The 20,098-nt window shown below is 41.9% G+C and overlaps 2 protein-coding genes, 1 long non-coding RNA gene and 5 other non-coding genes across 9 annotated transcripts; 1 reads left to right on the forward strand and 7 right to left on the reverse strand.

Moving 5' to 3' along the window:
• The first annotated feature begins 55 nt into the window (after window positions 1–55).
• chtf18 (CTF18, chromosome transmission fidelity factor 18 homolog (S. cerevisiae)) lies at window positions 56–12,322 on the forward strand. The gene is made up of 22 exons (XM_037086219.1): window positions 56–303; window positions 1,138–1,227; window positions 1,316–1,466; window positions 1,698–1,887; window positions 2,047–2,139; window positions 2,368–2,420; window positions 2,516–2,657; window positions 2,833–3,057; window positions 3,134–3,231; window positions 3,331–3,454; window positions 3,598–3,728; window positions 3,884–3,977; window positions 4,076–4,174; window positions 4,270–4,400; window positions 4,739–4,853; window positions 4,981–5,205; window positions 5,405–5,554; window positions 5,904–6,034; window positions 8,221–8,365; window positions 8,503–8,598; window positions 9,749–9,818; window positions 12,044–12,322. The coding sequence occupies exons 1-22, from the start codon at window positions 213–215 to the stop codon at window positions 12,163–12,165; spliced, it is 2,766 nt and encodes a 921-aa protein (XP_036942114.1). The 5' UTR covers window positions 56–212; the 3' UTR covers window positions 12,166–12,322.
• On the reverse strand, window positions 12,260–15,741 carry gng13a (guanine nucleotide binding protein (G protein), gamma 13a). Its single transcript, XM_037086808.1, has 3 exons — window positions 15,471–15,741; window positions 12,931–13,038; window positions 12,260–12,753 (listed from the first exon to the last, which is right to left on the reverse strand). Exons 2-3 carry the CDS (start codon window positions 13,026–13,028, stop codon window positions 12,648–12,650), a joined length of 204 nt encoding a protein of 67 aa, XP_036942703.1. The 5' UTR covers window positions 13,029–13,038; window positions 15,471–15,741; the 3' UTR covers window positions 12,260–12,647.
• Window positions 15,742–16,734: 993 nt separating this feature from the next.
• On the reverse strand, window positions 16,735–19,248 carry LOC119022783. Of its 2 annotated transcripts, XR_005076068.1 has the most exons (8): window positions 18,849–19,248; window positions 18,284–18,388; window positions 18,028–18,089; window positions 17,772–17,824; window positions 17,520–17,572; window positions 17,268–17,314; window positions 16,998–17,065; window positions 16,735–16,887 (listed from the first exon to the last, which is right to left on the reverse strand). It is a non-coding gene; the product is annotated as an uncharacterized LOC119022783 (long non-coding RNA). The 2 variants fall into 2 exon arrangements; XR_005076067.1 differs by lacking the exon at window positions 17,520–17,572 and having other exon boundaries at window positions 18,849–19,242.
• LOC119029808 lies at window positions 17,134–17,223 on the reverse strand. The gene has a single exon (XR_005078088.1). It is a non-coding gene; the product is annotated as a small nucleolar RNA SNORD60 (small nucleolar RNA).
• On the reverse strand, window positions 17,399–17,488 carry LOC119029819. Its single transcript, XR_005078094.1, has one exon. It is a non-coding gene; the product is annotated as a small nucleolar RNA SNORD60 (small nucleolar RNA).
• Window positions 17,651–17,740, reverse strand: LOC119029823. The gene has a single exon (XR_005078097.1). It is a non-coding gene; the product is annotated as a small nucleolar RNA SNORD60 (small nucleolar RNA).
• LOC119029829 lies at window positions 17,903–17,992 on the reverse strand. Its single transcript, XR_005078103.1, has one exon. It is a non-coding gene; the product is annotated as a small nucleolar RNA SNORD60 (small nucleolar RNA).
• LOC119029814 lies at window positions 18,161–18,250 on the reverse strand. The gene has a single exon (XR_005078091.1). It is a non-coding gene; the product is annotated as a small nucleolar RNA SNORD60 (small nucleolar RNA).
• Window positions 19,249–20,098: the final 850 nt, after the last annotated feature.

The following is a 20,098-nucleotide window of genomic DNA, read 5'->3' on the forward strand; positions in this document are numbered from 1 at the left end:
GGCGAGGAAAGTTTTGCTAACCAATCAGAAAGCGGAGCACTCTCGTTACCCGGAAGTAGTACATCACAACAAAAAATTGCCGGGAAAGCTGCTCTCTGGCAAAGCGGCTGCTGGAGCCGCGGAGGGAATATTGTACTTAATATTATTACTGTAGCATTCAGAGTGGGTTTAGACTTCACACTGTCCCGTGTCTTTGGTTGTATCGTGCAAATATGGACGAGTATGACGAACTGTTCGGGATCGAGGATGACTTCGAGGACCAGTTCGCCGACGAGCTGGACGCGATGGCTCAGATGGAGAAAGGTGAGGACTAGCTATCTTCAGTCTTTTGTAGGACCTTTAATTTAATGTATGTCCCTGAATAATAACTTAAAACTGTTAGCTTTATTTCTACACCCTATATTATAGCCACGTGTACCTAACTTCCTCATAAACTTCTAGTACAAACACAGTCAGACCACTAGTTTCTAACACTTGTTGATGTCGTCATACTGGACATGGTAACTGTCAGCGGACACTTCAAGTATTTACTTCAGACTTGGGGCTCACTTTGGTTGGAATAGTACATTATTATTAATGCACATGAAATGCAGGTTATGCAATATTATCGAATCCCTTTACATTCAGCTTCAGCCAAATGAACCTACACTTGATCACCTCTATATATATGCTCATTCCATCAAGTTTCAGCCTGACATATTATTTTATTCTATTCATGTTGTAAATGTTTCATTTTAAATCAAATTATAATGAAAGTTCTGTGGGTTTGGACCATTTTTGGGTGCGCAAGTCATATTCAATTCTGTTGTGAGATGTTGCCTATATATTTTGGTCATCATGTGGCCCTTTTAAAATAGTGATTATTTTTTCAGCTATTTAATTATTCAAAGCAAATAGTATTTTAGTTTCTCAAATGTATGAAAGCAGTGAAATGTACCCAGAGATTGATACGTTTCTTCTAGAGTAGCAGTAAAAAAGAAGGAAAGAAACATAAAATAAGGTATGAAATGCAATGGCACCAAATCCCCGCATGAGAAGCTGGACCAGGTGAATCTTCTGCATTTTTGCTTATAGATTACTTAATGAATTGTTCATAAAACACTTGATTGCATTAATTGTGTGTCATGAATGTTTTAGAGAACGCTTCCAGGCCAGGCAAACACCAAAAGCAGGGTCCAGGAGACAACATATCTGACATAGAGCACCTCCTGGAAGATCAGCCCCTCAGTGAGTTCACCTGTGTTTTGTCCTTGCATCTATTTGGTTGTTGTAAATTAACTCTGAATTGACACTAACTCTGAATTTGTCCTTGCAGCCCCAAAGGCAAAGCGGCAGAAGCAGGATGCAGGGGTGGCCAAGCGGCTTTTCAACTCCCAACGGACTCGAGAGAGCAAAGCCCCGACACCGAGTGATAACATCACACCGCCGTCATCTCCAGAGCAGTATGAACCTTCTCACGCTGTCAGGTAGGACAGGCAGAGGAAAACATAATGTTGTGGAATGTGGCGAGTGACAAGCACTTTGTGAACTTTCTATTGTCAGAGTTGGGGGTTTATTTGTGATACATTATTGGGAATGCATTTGGTGTCTATACACATACACACTTTTTATTATGAGCCAATAAATTCCAACAATTTCTAAGTGTAGCCTTATGACACTCTGTACAACACACTTCTGAATATGTTCGGGTGTTTTAGGTCGACCTCAGAGGCGTTTGATATCAGTGGCTTTGGTACAATCCCAGAGACACCCAGGCGACCTCCCACAGCGGCGCCAGCATCACTGCACGTGCTGAGGCGGCCTCCTTTAGACGGAGAGTACATCAGTGTGACAGACTCCTCAGGGAGTCGAGTCTATCTGAGACAAAAGGAGGACACGGGGACAAAGGTTAGCAGTTCCTCATCTGTGATGCTGAAACCTTGTTTCATTCACAGCGTTCAAACGTCTAGTGTCACGTGTCTGTTTTTGTTACATATATGTAATTCTTTGCATTAACCTGTGTGTATGTCTGTGTGTGTGTCTCTCTCTCTCTCTCTCTCTCTCCAGGTAGTGGAGTCCAGATTTGTGCCAAACTCTCATGGTGGGCTGGGTCTTCTGGCCTTGCCCATAGGTGTGCTGAGAGAACAAGAGGCAGAGAAGGTGAGTGACCAAGGCTGCTGCTGTTTGTGTATAGTACGACAAGAAGACTGCACATAACTACGCATCAGCCAAAATATTTTTATATATATATTGCACCGAAGAAAAAGAATGAATCAACAGCTGGGTTAGGGTTAGTCATATTTTGTGAACCGTTTGTGCATAAATGTACTTTGAGGCTATGCAGATGCAGGTATGGTAAAAAAAAATGTCTTCTCTGTCTTCGTGCAGCGTCACCTTCAGGTTGTGGAAGAATCTCAGCGTCTTTCAGAGCTGCTGGCCAGGTGAGTCACCAGCTGTCTCTCTCACAAATGAAAAATCTGATCACATGCAGTACATGTTTTTTTAACTTTCTTTTTGAATTCTTGTCACATTCCAGCAATGTGAATGATGTCTTTTTTGAGTCTGAAAGCACAGAAGATAAAGAGAATAATGACCCTGAAGACACGGAGGGACTGACCTCTCGACTCTGGGTGGACAGATTCTCTCCCCGACACTACACAGAGCTGCTCAGTGATGATGTAAGCAGTATTTTGTGTTTCTGTGTAGCTTGACAAACCCAGTAATCACTTAATAGCAGTGGATGGAAACAAGCATTCATTTGCATTTTCTCTTGACTATTTTCCCAGAGTTCAGTTAATGATATGTCCAAGTATCCCACGCTGATGTTTAGTCTGTGTGACTGTTTCGTTGCAGTTTACCAACCGCTGTCTGCTGAAGTGGTTGAAACTCTGGGACACTGTTGTGTTCGGAAAAGAGAGGAAGTCCCGCCCTGTCCGGTCTGACAGACCAGCTCCTAACCAGAATTCATTCAAACCCAATCAAGCCAATCAGAATCCAAATCGCTTCAAGACCAAAATAGAGATGACTGAGGAGCTGCTGGAGGCTGAACTGGATCAGTACAAACGACCCAAATTCAAGGTGAGCACACCTGCGCTCTCATTTAGCTTGATGACATTTAGTTGTTTGGCAAAATATATATTTTTTCTTTCTCCAGGTGGCGTTGTTGTCTGGTCCTCCAGGTTTGGGGAAGACCACTTTGGCTCACATCATAGCAAAGCATGCTGGGTACAATGTGGTGGAAATCAATGCCAGGTCAGCCAAACCAAATGAAAACTCTGCAAATAACAATAGTAGTGCATAAGAATTAAGTTTACATAATCCTCCTATGGTACTGTCAATTTGTTTTTGCAGTGATGACCGCAGTGCAGAGGTGTTCCAGAAACGCATCGACACGGCAACGCAGATGAAGTCAGTTTTAGGATCCAACGAGAAGCCAAACTGCCTGATTATTGATGAAATTGATGGAGCACCTTCGGTACGTTCTGACAATTTCTTTTTTTTTATCTGCAAAAGGGGGACCCTGCAGAAAAAAAGTTTGGGAACCACTGAATTAGCTGGTGAATATGTGGTTCTAAGTATAATATGTATATATCTTTCTTCATCTGTTGTGTTCGACAGGCTGCAATCAACATTCTGTTAGCAACTCTGAACAAGAAAGACGGACCCGGCGGGGAGGCAGAGACTGCGAAGAAGAAAAAGAAGAAGGAGTCCATCCTGCTTCGACCAATCATCTGCATCTGTAACGACCTGTAAGAGAGACTGCTGAGTTTAACAGGAGAATCAATATGGAAACTGTATTTTTTTTTAAATTATTATTTATTTTGTGTGATAGCTCGTCATTTGATGTAGTTGTAAATTGTTTTTACTTTGCAGCCTTCATCTGATGACATTTCTTTCCTTATAGATATGTTCCAGCTCTCAGACCTCTCAGGCAGCAGGCCTTCCTCCTGACGTTTCCCCAGACTCAACCTTCCCGCCTCGCACAGAGACTGGCCGAGGTCAGCACACACACACATGCACATTAAGTCACACATGGGAGTACACAAACTTTTGCAAAGAATCCATGTTTACACAGATTTTTTGGTTCTGTTTGCAGATCTCAGTGAAGCAGGGGATGAAAACAGACACAGGCACTCTGATGTCACTGTGTGAGAAGACAGACAACGACATCCGGTCTTGTATCAACACACTGCAGGTGGGTGTCATTGTGGAGTAAAGTCTGTCTGATGCATGGGCACTTCTGTAGTTTGCAGTGTAATTATATCATGATATGTGTTATTGTCTGTACAGTTTCTTCACGGGCGTGGCCTCAAGCAGGTCAACACCAAGACCATCCAGTGTGTCTCAGTGGGGCAGAAGGACCAGAACAAAGGCTTGTTCCATCTGTGGCAGGAGATCTTCCAGTTGCCGCGTACAAAACGGTACAGAACTTTAAGAACCTTAAATCCTGCATAATTTATTACCTCAGTGAACATTTTCATCATAACTTTATGGTCTCATTTGCTAGTTTCTTCTTGGAGTCCCTGAATTGTTCACTAGTATTTTTACATTTACTCTTAACACAAACAGGAACATTTGAAACTGTACTTGTCAGGGTGCCTGAGGGTCTTATAGTCATTGATTTTAGTTTCCTTAAAAATACAATTACTTATACAATTGTTTTAAAGCAATTTTGGCAAAAATCCCCCAGATGTAATTGTTTTAGACCTCTGATGTGAAATAGTTGGAGTCCAAACTAACTTCTTATCCGTTCTTCCAGGAAACGTATCGGTGAGGGGTTTGACGAGGCACCAGGTTCAGGAGGTGGAGCTCAGAGGTTTCAGAACATTCTTCACTTGGCGTCGTCCAGCGGAGAGTATGAAAAGGTTTCTCAGGTAATGAAAACACTTTCACACTGTTTTATTCATAGGATGATAGAAAGCACCTCAACACCAGCGTCTGTAAAACAACAAATGATGATATATCTTAATATCAGTCTGAACATCTGTCTGTTTTCCTCAGGGTCTGTATGATAATTATCTGTCCATGCGAGTGAGGGACCCCAACATGCAGAGTGTGTGTGACGCTCTGGATTGGCTGTCATTCTCTGACAGACTAAATCAAGTGATTCTCCACGGGCAGAACTTCACCCTGATGAGATACCTTCCCTTTCTGTCGGTCACATTCCACTTCCTGTTTGCTCACACACACGTGCCCCGCATCAGCTATCCCCACAGCCAGCATGAGGTAATCACTGTCATACTGCACCAGTGTAGCAAAACAAGTGTTTCAGGTGAACAGGTGGAAGGAAGAGAAACTTTTGTAGAATAAAGAGAAATAAAATAAGCAACCAATATAAGCAAAAATCAATGAAGACCAAGAAAAGTAGGAAAATCAAAATAATAGTTGTGATGTCATCATTGAGTCTACATTGTCTTCTCTGCAGGCCTCCAGCAAGCTCCTCAGCAGCAGGAACGCTTTATCCACCATGTTGTCTGACATCCCAGCATGCATCAGAACGAGGATCAGCCAGCTCTGCCTGACCCTCGATATGCTCACGCTGCTCCTCGACATCATCTGTCCCAAACTGCGGCCTGTGAGTGAAAGCACGTACAGTTAACATCTATACGCATCTGTATGTAAATCTGCAGCCCTGCATCTGTTTATCATGTGTGGAGAGAAAATAATGTTATATTTTATGATTTTTTAGGGTTTATTTACACAAGTAAAGAAAAGCTAAAAAGACAAAGCTATATTTATAAAGACACTTAAAGAGATATTTAGCATTTGATAACATCCTGCTCACCTTGCTCGCCCCAATTTCGATGGGATTATCACACAGTGGCCACTTTGTTAGATACGCCTGTGTTTGTGTTAGTACTGTTGGGGGTCGATGAGACAAAATGTTGAATGTTTATCTAAAATCCTGTGTGTTTTTTCTTCAGGTGAACCCGCAGCTGTTCAGCACCAGAGAGAAGGAGCAGATGCGTGAGCTGATCGACACCATGTTGGCATACAACCTCTCGTACAGGCAGGACCGCACACCAGAGGGACAGTACGCATACATGCTGGAGCCGTGAGTACACACACACACACACACACACACACACCTGCACTCACACACACTCACACTTTATGTTACATGTGGACCCACGCAGAGCAGATGTGTGGTTCCCGGGTGTTGAAGGTCACTGCTCTTGTCCACACTATGGTTTCTCTGCATGGAGGCTTAGAGACTAATCCCCTTAACACCTGGTGTGTGTGTGTGTGTGTGTGTGTGTGTGTGTGTGTGTGTGTGTGTGTTGATTGTAGTGGTGTGGGATCTGAGTAGCAAGCTGCAAAGCCTCACAGGTGGGGTACAGGTGGACGGGTGAACGGATGAGTGAATGGGGGCGTAAACATTAGAACATTTTGGTGGAAAGAAGTTTAGGGAAATTAATCAGAGATATCGTGGACTACCTTTTTTTTTTTTGTTCATTTGTTTCGTGGACTTCCTGGTGTGAGTACAATGGTATAACTAGCCGTCGGTGTTGGCCATGCCGGCCCAGGTGGAGCAGCAGCAAGACGGCCAGGGAGGCTCCTTCCTGCAGGCTCGCTGTGACCAGGTGCTGGTCACCAACGACTGGTGCCTGCCTCTAGTGTTGGCTCTACTGCTGCTTCTACTGATCTACACCTTCCTGTACCTGCCCTCTCTAGCTCACCACAACGCCACCCTCTGATACCTTTATGGAGAAAGATTTGGCGCGCAACCGTGGATGTAAACATTTAACACTGCAGTCGGTGGCTACGCCCAGTACCCGCAGGAACTATTATTTGATTGGACTGCTCTTTTCTGGACACGGTTGTTGATTGGTCAGACTGTGGCAGACTTCATTATTATCGTCGCCTGGTTTTCAGAGGCTATGAGCGAGGAACAACATGTAGAGAAAACGTATCGGAAAAATGAAGAGAATTTACTTAATTTATTACAAATCTGTCTGTTTTTTAAGCCTGAGGGCATTTTAAACCTAAAAACACTTTTATCTGAACTTTTATCTCAGGTCTGTTGTTGAATATTCTCACTTGTTCCATATTTATATCCGAGAATGAATGTGAATAAGTCAGAGCTAAATCTAAGTAAGTTCAATTAATTTAACTTGAATTTACTTAAAGCTGCTCAAGCCCTGCCAGCCCCCACAGACAAAAGTCAACTGTACAGTACCGCTAGACTACAGTGCAGCTTCTTTGCTCAGGCTGTGAGACTCCTCAACTTGCTGGTCCTCCTTACTGAAAATTTAAGGAGCCACCAGCACAGAATGTCGGAGCAGCACTTACTTCATCATGCAGTGCAACACATGTGTATGTTTTCCATCTTACTGATAAAGGGAGCATGTGATGTATCGTCACTATGCTGCTTTTGTTTTTTTACAAACTCTTCATGGTCATGGGTCATCCAGGCACCGTCTCGCTCCCTCCTCCTCCGTCTCATCAGCATCGACCCAAAATGAAGATTTCTGCTGATATGACTGGTCGATAAGATGAGGTTTGACTGTAAGAGCAGGCAAGAGAGACTAAATGTTCTCTGCAATCAGGTGGGGAAAAAATGTGTGTGCATCATCATCGACAATCACCCAAAATGAGTTCTGAATATGAATCTCTGCAACAATCCGGTGCGAATCATCTCTACTGTGAATGTGTCAGCGAGAGGTTACATTACTTAATATTAGCTGCACAGTGTGAAAGTTCTCTTTCATTTCATCGATGGTTTCCACGTCTCTGAAGTGTTATTGTTACGGTTTGCAATAAATAGCTCACAGTCCATAAGAACTATTTAATCTTATCCAGTGCCCTGTGGATCTAAATACAACACAAATGAGAACGTGAGAAAGTTTACTTGCGTGCGTGTGTGTGTGTGTGTGTGTGTGTGTGTGTGTGTGTGTGTGTGTGTGTGTGTGTGTGTGTGTGTGTGTGTGTGTGTGTGTGTGTGTGTGTGTGTGTGTGTGTGTGTGTGTGTGTGTGTAGGGATGGAGATCAGCGATAAGAGGATTAAGGTTTTAGAGTGACAGATTCAGGGTTTTATTCTGGAAAACATGAACGATGGCACCAAAAGTGGAAGCTTTTTGTTATTTTGTTTGTCATCTAACAGGGTTCACCTCTGTGTCGGCTCGCTGCTGTCAGGAGACACACGCAGTTTAAACACAAACACGCTCATCACTCGACATGATGTTTGTATATAGCCGCTGTTTACTTGGGGTGTGTGTGTGTGTGTGTGTGTGCTTGCAGGCGTGTTGAGGAGGTGGTGAGGTATCCAGGCCTGCCTCCGCGCCGTCAGCTGACCTATCAGGCCAAACAAACCATCAGCAGAGAGATGGAGCAGGAGAAGATGAGGAGGGCCGAGCAACTGATGCTGCAACGAAACCCTGCAGCGGTGAGACCTCAGTGCACAGACGCAGATGGTGCGGCTGTTCTATACAGTGCAGCCAGCAGATAATCAGGTCACCATATGTGTGTGTCTGCGCGTTAATAATCTAATGTATTCATAATCTGCTTACTCGTGTGATGCAGAAGGCGGAAGAAAAAAAGAGCGCCGGCCCTAAAGCGCCCAGGAATCATCAGCAGAGGCTGGAGAACATTGTGAAACAGACCACAGTGGAGACCAAAGTGAGACACTCACACACACACACAAAGACTAGAGGTGGTGGGAGATCCTGCACACATCACAGTCTGTGTGATCTTGACCATGATCCACTATCTGAATTTAAATGCCATGTAGATTATAGCCTATTTATAAATCACCTCTAAATTTCCCCATTTGCACCATTAACACAATAGTGTATTGAAGATGTTTCTCTTTTTAAACAAGCTGATCATCTGCGTTGTTGCCAGCTATAACCCATGTTGTATTGTTTACAGTACGTCACCCAAGGAAGGGACACAAGGAGTAATTTGTCCAGTCAGCAAAGCCAGCTGTGTGGCTACATTAAAAATAAAGAATCTGATGCTGCTCACTTCTCCTTTTTTTTGCTTTTACACAAAGCTTTTTTATACAAAAATGGGGAAGTAAATCTCCATAACAAGGTGTGCTCTGCTGCCGAAGATTTCTTCTGGTAAAAAAATCAACAATCTTTTCAGGTTTAAGTTTTCAGTTTGTGTTAGTTACTGCAAGGGAAGGCAGGTTTCCACTGAATAAGTTTGATTTTTCAGATGGTCCTTCTCGTCTCATTAACTGGGGAAGTAACACAGTTTTCTTGCCAGCATTGTATGCATTAGTGGAGGCCAGTAGGTGGAGCCAGAGAGGAGCAGCCAACATCTGTGTGTGTGTGTGTGTGTGTGTGTGTGTGTGTGTGTGTGTGTGTGTGTATATATATATATAAAAATATAAATATATATATATATATATATATATATATATATATATATATATATATATATATATATATATACACATATATATATATATATATATATATGTGTATATATATATATATATATATATACACATATATATATATATACACATATACACATATACACTGAGCATGGGAGCCTCTGTGGGTGATCTGCAGTGTTATAATAGTTCCGTTATAGAGAAACTGAGCCTCTAGAGGGCAGAAATGAGGATAATGAGAAGCCACTGGGTTACAGTCCCTAATGGTGAAACTGGAAATGAGGCTAATGAGAGGTGGTGTGTGTGTTTCTGCACATGGTCATGTGATTGTTCTTTGTTATTGACCTCATTGTTGAGGACAGTGTTTTACGAAGTTTACTTCACCCCCCCGTTGCTCTGTGTTTGTGTGTTTGTCTTCTGCAGCCGGAGGTGGACTTCTTCGGTCGAGCTGTCGCCCCCAAAATTCAGAAACCGCAGCCGTCCTCGGACACAGGTACTGTGTGACACGACTGTAGCTTAATTTATCCAAACCCCTTTTGAGCACACAGAGCTGTTTGGGGGAAAAAAAAAATGCTTCAAGGCACATCAGGTCCAAACACACCAGAGGTGATTACTGATGTGTGTTGCGTAACACTTCAAAATTAGAGCTCCTGTGGCAGACTGCAGGCATCCGATCTGGGCTGTCAACAACACTGTCACCTGCATTTTCACCACCATAGTGTGGAGAATATCATATTTCTATTAGCAACATGAAAGACTGGACATGCCTGATCAACAGCCTCCTTCTAGGGTTTGGACACCAGCCAACAGAAAAAACAAACTTTAACACTTATGTGAATTAAATAATTGAAAGCTTTCTATCTTGCTCAGTTTGTCTCATTCTGAAAAGTAATTTGATCACTGCAGCTCCAGGAAAAAAAAAAAAAAAGTTTGAAGAGTAGATCCTGTGGTTTGGCCCGCTGGTAGCTTTGTGTCAGTGGAAACAAATGTGACTACTGTGTTCAAATGCATCACAGCTGCACACCCAAAATAGCACATTTGCATAAACAATGGAGGTCTTGAACAGAGCTGAGAAGCTCATTCTGGAGCTGCGATGAATATCTGTCCGAATAGTTTCTGTTGTTTTTCTCACTTTGCAAGGAGCTACTGTTTCTCTGACTTATTATAATGTCCAGTAACAGACACACAGTTGTTCCTTTGTATATTTCTCATATAATGCTTGAACATGAAGTATGATAACCACAGCAACTTGATCCTTTTCACCAGGGTTTACAGCGTTTAGTTGGTATATACTGTACTGTCAAATTTTATTCAGTTTGTGACGCAGGTGCAGGTTCAGTGCTGAGCGGTCAGGGCTATTAGAAATGGACCCATTAAAAATCACTAACCATCCTGAAAGCTCTGCAGTCAGGAAATTGATCAGCCGTGTAATCAGGCTGGGAAGTCAAAGCTGTGGCTGTTTTTAGCCTGTTTCAGTTGCAAAGCAGAGACAACAACGGGACTTTTAAAAGGCACAGCTCTGGATCCTGTGTCCTGATCAACCTGAGAGTGTAGTGGGAGACTACCTTCCTTATCTGTCCAATTATTCCACTATCTGACTCTGTGACTCCGCTCAAAAGTTAAAGTCCAAATCTGAGGAGAAACGGCTCTGAGACTAAGTCCAAAACCAGAGGCGAGGCAGCAAGTCTTCAGTCCAAAAAGGTGTTTATTCCAAGAGAAGAAGTTATAAATCCATGAGGTACCCCGGGGCAACCGAGAAATCTCCCCCGATCACCCTCTTTTATACTCGAGGTCAAGGTCACCAGTGCCCTCCTGGACCACCCCCCTCGTCATGATCACGCGAGACTGTCATCTTACTATTCTCATTTTTGTCTGGCTTCCTTAAGGCCTACAAAGTGTCTCACCCAGCCCCCTATCTGTGGCCTTGGGTGAGCTGTAGCTGCACCTGCCGCTCCCCCACTCCAGCCCTTATTTTAAAGGGAGCATCAAACCTTGTTCTTTCATCAGGCTCAAATTCCCTGTTAATACAGAACTGCAAGGTGTATTCTCAAATCAATGTATATGCATGATCATGACCCTGTTTATATTTGCCACTACAAGAGTCCTGTAGAAATGTATCTGCAGAGACTGGCTGATGGTCCTCAATCACTTTAATAATGCACTGATTGGAGTTTAAGTCTGATATACCCAGGGATGATTGGACACTGATCGTCCAAAACATTAAAACCACAAACAGGTGAAGTGAATAACACTGAACATCTTGTTACAAAGTTCTGCTGGGAAACCTTCGGCCCTGACGTTCATGTGGATGCCACATGGCACCAGAACACGGCATTATAACAGGATGATCAATGTTATTCACTTTGCCTGTGCTGATGTTTAAAAAAAAAAAAAATCACATTAGCGAGCTGTAAATCCTGAAATCAGAGGAGGTAATTTGTTTCATCACTTTAAATTATTACAATTTTGGTTAATCAAATTAATGAGTAGCTATTTTGATCATCAGTAATGTAAGTTTAAATCGTGCTTTGAGTCAAAATGGTTCCAGATTAAAAAATGTGAATATTTCCTTGATTTTTTTTTTTTTTTTTTTTTTTTTTACCATTCTAGGACAATAAACTCTGTGTATGTGAGCTTTTAAGACATTACATCGAGTTTTGTAAACCTGACTGAATTTATAGAGCCAATACCCAAAATGCTCTTTCCGTCTCTCTGCAGGTGAGAAGAGTGCGGTAGATACCATGGGGACGGCGGTGGGCAACAGTGACGTGTGGTTCAGGTTCAACGAGGGCATGTCCAACGCTGTCAGGCGAAATGTCTACATCAGAGAACTGCTGTAACCCCTCCAACACGCGCACACACACACACACAAACACATGCAGGTATTTCTTTGTTGTATGTAATCAAAATAACAATAAATGAAAAAAAAATGTTAAATTCAAAACAGTCTTTATTTTGATTGACAGTGTAAAGAGCCAATAAAAACGTGTTGTTGAACATTTCTCAGCAGTCCATCAAAAACAAACTTCTAGAAAGCTACTCAGTGCTGTACACTCACACACACACAGGAGTGTTGAAATAAATTAAAAGCATTCAGGAGTCCCCCAATAAATAAACATGAATGTAGCAATAATGTGTGTGAATGTGTGTGTGTGTGCGTGAAAAGAGAGTAAATAAGCAAGTTAGTGCAGTGTGTGTGTGTGTGTCTGGGTGTGTGTGTGTGTGTGTGTGGTAGTGCATGATTCTTTAGTTTATATGCATCCGTGATTGTGTGTCTGTATGTGTGTGTTTGCGCGTGCGTGTGTTTGTGTGTGTGTGACCATTAGAGGATCACACACTTGCCCTTCTCCACCCAGGGGTTGGCTCTCATCAGCTCTGGATTCAGAAATGGATCTTCACAAACACAACCCTCGATCCATTTCACCAGCCTGCAAGAAAAACAACACACGCACACACACAGTCAGTACGAATCTGAAACTGGATACTTGAGGAGAGAGAGTGTATGTGTGTGTGTGTGTGTGTGTGTGTGTGTGTGTGTGTGTGTGTGTGTGTGTGTGTGTGTGTGTGTGTGTGTGTGTGTGTGTGTTTGTAAAGTACACACTCACTCAGTAACGGTGATTGAAGATTTCTCTCTGTTGATTGCCAGCTGATACTGAAGGCTTTCCACCTCTCTCCTCATCTGTGGGACGTCTAACTCCTCCATGATGCTACTGCTGTTCTCACAAACAGACCAAAACACACAACAGATTGAAGCTTGAGTAGATTAAGAGTTCGGACACACAGATGTCACATGGAAACTCAAGTTGAAGTTGGGGGGGGGGGATGACTGTTGAGTTGTGAAGGAGCCGCTCGGCCTCAGTTTAATCTTGTTCTGTTACATTCTTCTGTTTTAATAAAGAAAACAGTGGGTCTGCTCTCACTGGAGTCGATTTCAAGTCCTTACAAGTAAAAGAAAACAAAAGGCAGATTAGAGGGACGTTGGTCTGAAGGTTATTTAAGTGACTTTGTGCAGCAAAAATATTTTGTTTTCCCCTCGTGTCAAGTCATCGTGTGAACTCTTGGCAGGAAACACTGCTCTGTTCGATAGATTTCTGACAATATCTGATCTAAAAAAAAAACTTGATAAAAACCAGATGGTCACCACTTTGGAGAGCTTCACTGAACCACAGAGGAAGTGGTTGAAAAGACATTCATGTTGTTAAAAAGCCATGCTGACCTCATTGATTGAGGCTGTATGTAACCTAACAAAGGATAAAGATTTTACTGCCAGCACATCCCATCAAAAATGTTTAGTTCATCTCTTGATACTTCTAGCTTCCTTAGAAAGACTCAGTCATTTAGCTTGGCACTAACTGTTAAACAGCAGCACTAAAAACTCTTCATTTTCATTTGTTTGGTACCGGTGGATTAAAATATTTGGTCCTCTAGTGAGTTTTACAGCAGCAGGTATATGTGGTACACTCAAGAAGAGTACATGTACCTCAGAATTGTACTTCAGTAGATGTATTTAATTACATTCCATCACTGATTATAAACTAAAACTGAGCTTTAAAACGTTCTTGAAAAGTGTCGTGGAATGGGAAAAATATCTGCACTTACAAGGGGCTGAAGGTATATGGAAGATGAAAACTGCCAAAATCCAAAAAGCAAATGAAGACATTTATGACCCGATTAAAAAAAATAGTATTATAAACTAAATAAACCATTAACTAATGTGTGTGATCAGGTTTTACATTTTGCCTGTTGGTTGATCATCAGAGTGAACAGACCAAACCAGTCGCCCTCTGAGACAAAAAGGAAATGAATGACTGCATTTATTAATAAATGTAATGAAAAATCAAACAGGAAAGTGTATAAATGAGGGAGTTCAGACAACTTAATATATACACACAGAAATATCACTTTATGTCACATTTGATAAATGCATGCCTACATTTATTTTTAATGCTATTTGAAGTGCATTTCATTTTGTATCATTTATGTAGTTTTGATTTTGGCAGAGTCTGTGCTCCATATATCTTTGGGTTTTTTGTTTTCTTTTTCTTTTGAGGCCCAGTGACACCAAAGCAGTCTCATTAATATTCATTATTTTTATTTAGTTTATTTGTTTCTTTATTGCATTTAATGTTGTAGCAATGTGTTTATTTATATCTTCATACGTTTTTGATTTGGGCAGATTTGATCCTCCATAAATATATCGATATAAATAAATAAATATATCGTTTTCTACCACCAAAACAAAGTGCAGATATTTTTTCATTCATTTAATTTTCATTTTTTTTAGAATTACTTTAATTGCATTTAATGCTATTTATTGAGTAATTCACTTATATCCTGTGCTCGTTTCTGTTCCTCTATAAATAGCTGTCGGTAATGTAATGGAGTAAAGCTCAGAACACAGTCTGAAGGTATTCAGGCTGCACTGAGAGGAGATGCTCTTCTTCTTCTTCTTCTTCTTCTTCTTCAGTTACCCAACATAAAGTCCACCGGCTGCGTTTTCTATATTTTATTTGTACTTATTATAAATTCTGCCCCACCCTGCCACAGGCCACATTACAGCAGGAAGAGAGGGAGAGAGGGAGAGAGAGAGGGCCCAGCTGAGAGTTCAGACCGACCCTGGATCAGTTTAGTCCTCCCTATTGGAGACTGTCTCCCCCTCCCCCCTCCTCCTCCTCCTCCTCCCCCATCCTCCTCTTCATCTTTCTAATGGATCTAAGTAAGTCGGCTGCCCGGTTTCCTCCACCAGCATCCATCCTGCTGGAGCCAGCTGTTCCATGAAGGAGGAGGAAAAAAAAAAAAAGGGCCTTCATCATTTAATTATAACATCCTCCAAACGCGTCCCGGTGCCATCAGTCTCCATCACTGAGCCGCCAGCCTCACACAGCCTCACACAGCCGCACTCCATTACATCGCTTCAACATTCACGTTACCGTCTGTGTGTGTGTGTGTGTGTGTGTGTGTGTGTGAGGATGAAGCCAGCATATATAGATATACGTCCAGCGTTTACCTACAACATCAGCTGCCAAACGCAAAATCATGAATCGTGATTGTGTGTGTGTGGCTGTAAAAACGCGTGAACCCCCCCGCACACACACACACACACACACACACACACACACACACACACATACAGAGCCGCTCTTACCGTCAGGCCTACCGGAGAGGGACCGCTGGTCGATTTTGCGCGCAGCCGGGCTGATGGAGGATGCAGACGGAGCTGTGACAGCGGTAACACAACAGCTGAGAGTCGGTGGAGTTTCACCCGGCAGAGTCCAGCTTCAGTGCAGGAAGAGGAAGAGGAGGAGGAGGAGGAGGAGGAGGAGGCTGTGTGTCGGCGGTCTGCGGTGCAGGGCACTCCCCTGCGCTCCTCTCTGGCAGCGACTGGATGCGGGATGCGCAGGGCGGAGAAACAGCGAAACCCCGCCGCCTGCTTTGACAGTCAAACGAGGGGCTGGATCTGAGACACCGACCTGTATGGAAATCTGCACACGCACTGAGGCAGGAAACACGCAAATGAGGACGAGCTCCGGAGGGAAAACAAGCCGCAGGGGACTTAATTTTCTATTCAGATGAGCAGAGCAGAGAGGGAAAGTGTGTGTGTGTGTGTGTGTGTGTGTGTGTGTGTGTGTGTGTGTGTGTGTGTGTGTGTGGTAGATCCTCCAGAGGAAAAAAGAGGCGAAACACCACCAATCCTCAGCTCATTTCATCACTCAGATGTGTTTCAGAAGAGGATTTACCATCTTTTATTTCAGGCTTTTGGTAAAAAAGATTCTCTTTCTTTAGGTAAATTAAACTTTGGGGGGTTTTTTTGTTGTAATTATGTTGGTCAAACCAAATGAAGAGGCACAATCTGTGATGCGAGGTCAACACTACAAGAATTAAACATGTACATCTCCCCAAATTCGTCACCCAGCCTTTCAGAATAGAGACTCACTGGATTTAAAGGATAAATTCACCCAAAGATTTGACTACAGTCATTATGGACTCTCATGCTGAGGGGAAGGTCGAGTCAAGTTTCATATTTTTTTTCCGATCAAGCAGTTCAGTGTTGGGACAAGGCTGAAAGTATCCACTTATTTTCAATTACAGCTTCACATCACCACTGTTTCAATTACACAGTATGTGAATATACAACCAATGTACAGGTTTAAACAAATAACTGATGACATGTACGATGGCTGAAAACTATTGCACTATTGGTGTGTAAATCCAACAGAAGGTGAATACCAACTAAAAATCTAGTAAAGTTCATGTTTGAACTTGTCTGGACCAGGTATTCCCACATTCAAGTCTTTTCTGGGAGTCAAACGCTCTTTTCTCATCAGTCACATTATAGTTAATGTTCTATAACACTTCATTCTTATTTGGCCCAAATCCACCAAATACTACAAAGATTTCCCAAAAGACCATTCAGGAAGCAGAATAAAGTCAGTTTATTAACAAATACAATGTATACATTAACAAAATACAGCTTCTTCATCCAGGTTTCTTCCGGAGCTCGAGGGCAGCAGCTTTCTAGCCAGTGGCGACATTTGAATTAAAAAAAAAAAGTGTAGAGGCGCCTGAAAGAGAGAAATCCAAATCAGACAATGTCAACAAACAGAAATATGATCCAGTGTGGCCTCAGATAAAAAGTCAGGTGCAAGCAGCTCTCACAGAAACACACATTTACCTTTACAGAGAACTGATCACCAGGATCATCAGGAGTTACTTTCCTCATCTGTTGAGTCGTGAACCAACCTACAAGAGAGAAGTTCAGTTTTAATCCACATAAAGAAGCTTCGTGTGCATCCGTCCGTCTGCTGTATGAGCCTCAGAATAAAGTTAGAATCAGGAGCTGGAGTTCAGCTCTCATAGTAGGTGTCAGAAAAGTTTGTTTGAGTTTGTCATCACTGGCTGAAAGTTAAACAAATGCCGAACATACTGAAAAACATGAACTCACCACCTGTCAGGCCCAAAACTCTGAACTCTTCTGTCTTCACATGTTGACTTTCAAAAGACAGCGGACAAATAATAAAAATTTAGCAAAGACCCACAAATATTTAAAAAGTGGTGAAGGCGACACAAACACATGAGCCTCAGAATAAAGTTAGAATCAGGAGCTGGAGTTCAGCTCTCATAGTAGGTGTCAGAAAAGTTTGTTTGAGTTTGTCATCACCGGCTGAAAGTTAAACAAATGCCAACATGAACTCACCAGCTCTCAAGCACAGTAATCTTGGATGTTTGTCCAGCTTTAAAACAGTTTACCTATAAAAGAAATTAGACAGATAAAAAAAAAAGTTATTCAAAAGTGACACTGTTCAGGTGAAGACTGCAAAAACAGACGAGCCTCAGGATTAAGTTAGAATCAGGAGCTGGAGTTCAGCTCTCATAGTAGGTGTCAGAAAAGTTTGTTTGAGTTTGTCATCACCGGCTGAAAGTTAAACAAATGCCAACATGAACTCACCAGCTCTCAAGCACAGTAATCTTGGATGTTTGTCCAGCTTTAAAACAGTTTACCTATAAAAGAAATTGGACAGATAAAAAAAAAAGTTATTCAAAAGTGACACTGTTCAGGTGAAGACTGCAAAAACAGACGAGCCTCAGGATTAAGTTAGAATCAGGAGCTGGAGTTCAGCTCTCATAGTAGGTGTCAGAAAAGTGTGTTTGAGTTTGTCATCATCGGCTAAAAAAAAGTTACACAGATTCCAACATGAACTCACCAGCTGTCAAGCACAGCAACGGTCAGTAAGGACTCTGAACTCTTCGGTCTTCCCATTTTTACCTTTGAAAGACAAGACAGATAATGATTAGCAACAACTTAGAATAAAAAATGTGGTGATGGCATCAATTTATGAGCCTCAGAATAAAGTTAGAATCAGGAGCTGGAGTTCAGCTCTCATAGTAGGTGTCAGAAAAGTTTGTTTTAGTTTGTCATCATTGGCTGAAACTGTATCACACGTCGAGATATGAACTCACCTGGAATTCAACTTGAGTCTAAGATCCCTGGGTCTTCAGATGGTTCATCTCCATGGTCACGGGACTCACCGAGGGTTGGACTCCAGCACGCCTCCATGGGGCAGACTGGGAAGAAACCAGACAAGGCTCATGAATTCATTCAAGTCGTTGCATTATTATTTCATCCACTTCAATGTTTAACCGTCATACAACCAATAAAAGAGCAGACTGAGTACAAGTTCAGCTGCATGAGGGTTAACTTCCTCACAAGAACATGGATGTTAAACTAAGTAGTAAGAGAAGAAAAACGTGCATGTGCAAACCTACAACAGTCATCAGACGAGATTTGATGAGTTTACTGCAATTTACACCACATAAAATGTGAATATGAAGACTTGTTTTGTGGATCAATATAAGATAAGTCAGATTCCTTATTAAAAGGAATATATAGCATCCATTAGTGATCACAATCTGACTGTTTGAACACGTGGTGGAGATCAGTTCAGTCTCTTACAGAGCAGCCACGTGTTGCTCTCTGCAGAACACGGAGCTAAGTTATCAAACAATGTCACAGTCTAATACTCACTCGTTTGACTTCTCTCTGGGGATCTTTCAGCCTAATTTCAGCCAAACCGACCTAATCGATTCATACTGGCTGCCACGATGTAAAGTTTGAAACCTACGACTGCAGCAGCCAGAATCCATGTCTGCTCTCTGACTGCCGGCGGCGAACTGAGGAAGTGTCCACAACCGGCTTCCGTATAACAGGAAGTCCCGCCCCTTTCTGAGCTAGCTAGCAGGCTATTTAGCTAACGTTAAACTAGCGTCATTCGTCGGAATTTCATAGAAAGAGGAGAAGTTGTTATGGATGTCTGGGTGCTATAATACGCGTATTAAACTATTAATGTACTATCTATATTACCCGAACAAGTGGTATTTAAACAAAGATGAAGTTCTTAGCAACGAGCAGCGACTTTTCCCATAAGTCTTAGCAGCCGCGACAAATGCACCAAAGCCTCACGGGGGTTGTAGTTTTTAATGCTAACGAGACAATTGTCATGGAAACCTGGTAAAGTTGAGGACCTGGTGAAGTTAAAGGTACCAAACTTGCTTATAAATTTAACAAAAATAATTTAACATTTCTACAGCAATTCAGTTTATTAAATATAACATTCTGTACACAAGTGTGCAACTGTAGTCTAAAAAAACATATTCTGAGTTAAACTACATCCACATAATCACTGTTATTGATGTGGTAATTTTAAAAGTTTCAATAGTGTATATACATACACTGAATACAACAGTCACTATATATCACAGGGACATTTCAGTGCATCAGAGGTGATATAGCAGTGTATATAAGTCACCTAAATGGTGCAAACACAATCAGTCTTCAAATCTGGATGGACATGTTTTCTGTTTTTCTCAAATTTTCTATGTACATACTGGCCTATTGTCTGGTCATAAAAAAAAATCTACACATTTGATGAAAAATCTCTCAACTTTGACTTGAGTTGTGACAAAGATTTTCTAATGTGTTGTGTGTGTTTGTTGGCATCAACTCTCTCAGATTCAGTGCTGCAAAATATCGTAACAAGTCTGGATATGCAATATCATGATGAAACTTTGTAGATACATATGACTTACGTGCTATATCTCTAAACCATAAACTCCGAATATTTTTTGCATGTCGTCCAGGTAATGCTGTGCAGGACACACACGCACACACAGTCTTAGATTTTAGTTTCTGTTGTATTTCCTGATTTTAAAGGTTGCACAACCATAAGGTGACACCTTGTTATATTTGCCTTCACCCATATAGCATTTATTTGATTA

Source organism: Acanthopagrus latus, chromosome 1, assembly GCF_904848185.1.
Source record: "Acanthopagrus latus isolate v.2019 chromosome 1, fAcaLat1.1, whole genome shotgun sequence".
NCBI lineage: Eukaryota > Metazoa > Chordata > Actinopteri > Spariformes > Sparidae > Acanthopagrus > Acanthopagrus latus.

What these genes read in the sequence shown, in the direction of transcription:
- chtf18 (XM_037086219.1), top strand. Translation starts at nt 213, where the DNA reads ATGGACGAGTATGACGAACTGTTCGGGATCGAGGATGACTTCGAGGAC. An exon ending in AGGAGGACACGGGGACAAAG is followed by an intron (nt 1,888 to 2,046) that starts GTTAGCAGTTCC and finishes CTCTCTCTCCAG; the next exon opens with GTAGTGGAGTCCAGATTTGT. An exon ending in ACAAACGACCCAAATTCAAG is followed by an intron (nt 3,058 to 3,133) that starts GTGAGCACACCT and finishes TTCTTTCTCCAG; the next exon opens with GTGGCGTTGTTGTCTGGTCC.
- gng13a (XM_037086808.1), bottom strand. Translation starts at nt 13,028, where the DNA reads ATGGAGGAGTTAGACGTCCCACAGATGAGGAGAGAGGTGGAAAGCCTT. An exon ending in TCTTCAATCACCGTTACTGA is followed by an intron (nt 12,754 to 12,930) that starts GTGAGTGTGTAC and finishes TTTTTCTTGCAG; the next exon opens with GCTGGTGAAATGGATCGAGG.